Below are 2,383 nucleotides of genomic sequence, written 5' to 3'. Positions count from 1 at the left end.
CAGGCCCCTGTAGTCCCAGCTACTCGGGAGGCTGAGGCAGGAGAATGGCGTGAACCCGGGAGGCAGAGCTTGCAGTGAGCAGAGATCGTGCCTGGGTTACAGAGTGAGACTCTGTCTCAAAAAGAAAAAAGGACTCAGTTATTAGCTTCAAAATAATAGATGATAAATTCTAACATGGAATATATTAACATGTAATCATGTAATAGTTACAATTTATGTAAAACTTAGAAATATCAGTTACTGAACTTGGTTTATTCCACTCCTTCCTGTAGGCCTTACATAAGCACTTAATCCTTTAGCTTAAATCCTTGAAATGTCTTCTTCTGAGGATCCTAGTAGTCTTTATTTTCTATTAACCCTTAACATTTACTGGGTTTTATTAACCTAAAGTAATCCTCCATTGGACTAAAACTACATCATGTCAAACATCCACAATTTCACAGCACTATTTGAATGTGTTGGCTGAGTATGCAGGTTAGGCTGACCAGGTCTCCCTTGGTATGTCACTCATATACAGAACCCAGATGATCCAGACACAGTGGATGTCATCATGCACATGCTGGATCGAGATCATGACAGAAGATTGGACTTTACTGAGTTTCTTTTGATGATATTCAAGCTGACTATGGCCTGCAACAAGGTCCTCAGCAAGGAATACTGCAAAGCTTCAGGGTCAAAGAAGCATAGGCGTGGTCACCGACACCAAGAGGAAGAAAGTGAAACAGAAGAGGATGAAGAGGATACCCCAGAACATAAATCAGGTTACAGACATTCAAGTTGGAGTGAGGGAGAGGAGCATGGATATAGTTCTGGGCACTCAAGGGGAACTGTGAAACGTAGACATGGGTCCAACTCCAGGAGGCTAGGAAGACAAGGTAATTTATCCAGCTCTGGGAACCAAGAGGGATCTCAGAAAAGGTACCACAGGTCCAGTTCTGGTCACTCATGGAGTAGTGGCAAAGAGAGACATGGTTTCAGCTCTGGAGAACTGAGGGAAAGAATAAACAAGTCACATGTTAGCCCTTCTAGGGAATCTGGGGAAGAATATGAATCTGGGTCTGGATCAAAGAATTGGGAAAGGAAAGCTCATGGTGGTCTGTCATATGGATTGGAGATTAGTGGGCATGAATCAAACTCTACTCAGTCAAGAAGTAGAGGACAAAAGCTTGGGTCTAGCCGTTCATGTTCAGGAGACAGTCGGAGGCAAAGTCATGCATGTGGTTATAGCAATTCAAGTGGGTGTGGAAGGCCACAAAATGCTTCAAATTCTTGTCAGTCACATAGATTTGGAGGGCAAGTAAATCAATCTAGCTATATTCAGTCAGGCTGTCAGTCAGGAATTAATGGAGGACAAGGCCATGATTGTGTCTCAGGAGGTCAGCCCTCTGGATGTGGTCAACCTGAGTCTAACTCCTGTAGTCAGTCCTATAGTCAGAGGGGATACGGAGCTCGAGAAAATGGTCAACCACAGAACTGTGGACGACAACAGAGAACAGGCTCAAGTCAGTCCTCTTTTTGTGGACAATATGAGTCTGGAAGTAGCCAGTCTTGTAGTAATGGTCAACATGAATATGGTTCCTGTGGCCACTTTTCAAACTCTTCTAGTTCAAATGAATTTTCCAAATGTGGTAAACATCGGTCTGGTTCAGGTCAGTTTACTAGCTGTGAACAACATGGAACAGGCTTGAGTCAGTCCTCTGGCTTCGAACAACATGTATCTGGCTCAGGTCAAACTTGTGGCCAGTATGGGTCTAGATCAAGTCAATCCTCAGGCTATGATGAGCATGGGTCTAGCTCAGGTAAGACATCTGGCTTTGGACAATACAGGTCTGGCTCAGGTCATTCCTCTGGCTTTGGCCAACATGGATCAGGCTCAGGTCAATCCTCTGGCTTTGGACAGCATGGGTCTGGCTCAGGAAAATCCTCTAGTTTTGGACAGCATGAGTCTGGCTCAGGACAATCCTCTGGTTTTGGACAGCATGAGTCTAGATCATGTCAGTCTAGCTATGGACAACATGGTTCTGGCTCAAGTCAATCATCTGGCTATGGCCAACATGGGTCTAGACAGACATCTGGTTTTGGACAACATGGGTTGGGCTCAGGTCAATCCACTGGCTTTGGCCAATATGGATCAGGCTCAGGTCAGTCCTTTGGCTTTGGACAACATGGGTCTGGCTCAGGACAATCCTCTGGCTTTGGACAACATGAGTCTAGATCAGGTCAGTCTAGCTATGGCCAACACGGTTCTAGCTCAAGTCAGTCATCTGGCTATGGCCAACATGGGTCTAGACAGACATCTGGCTTTGGACAACATGGATCAGGCTCAGGTCAATCCACTGGCTTTGGCCAATATGGATCGGGCTCAGGTCAGTCCTCTGGTTTC

At 45.4% G+C, this 2,383-nt stretch overlaps 1 protein-coding gene across 1 annotated transcript in view; it reads left to right on the top strand.

Moving 5' to 3' along the window:
* LOC105508943 (filaggrin-2-like) overlaps positions 1–2,383 on the top strand; it is a 60,465-nt gene that overhangs the window by 1,926 nt on the left and 56,156 nt on the right. Inside the window, exon 3 of the mRNA XM_011937968.1 lies at positions 518–2,364. Within this exon, the coding sequence (XP_011793358.1) occupies positions 518–2,364 (1,847 nt within the window). The remainder of the gene's footprint in view (positions 1–517; positions 2,365–2,383) is intronic.

The sequence above is a fragment of the Colobus angolensis genome, unplaced genomic scaffold (genome assembly GCF_000951035.1).
Source record: "Colobus angolensis palliatus isolate OR3802 unplaced genomic scaffold, Cang.pa_1.0 Scaffold169, whole genome shotgun sequence".
NCBI classification, from domain to species: Eukaryota; Metazoa; Chordata; class Mammalia; order Primates; family Cercopithecidae; genus Colobus; species Colobus angolensis.
Note: the sequence above shows the minus strand (reverse complement) of the source record. Positions and strands in the feature narration are given on the sequence as shown.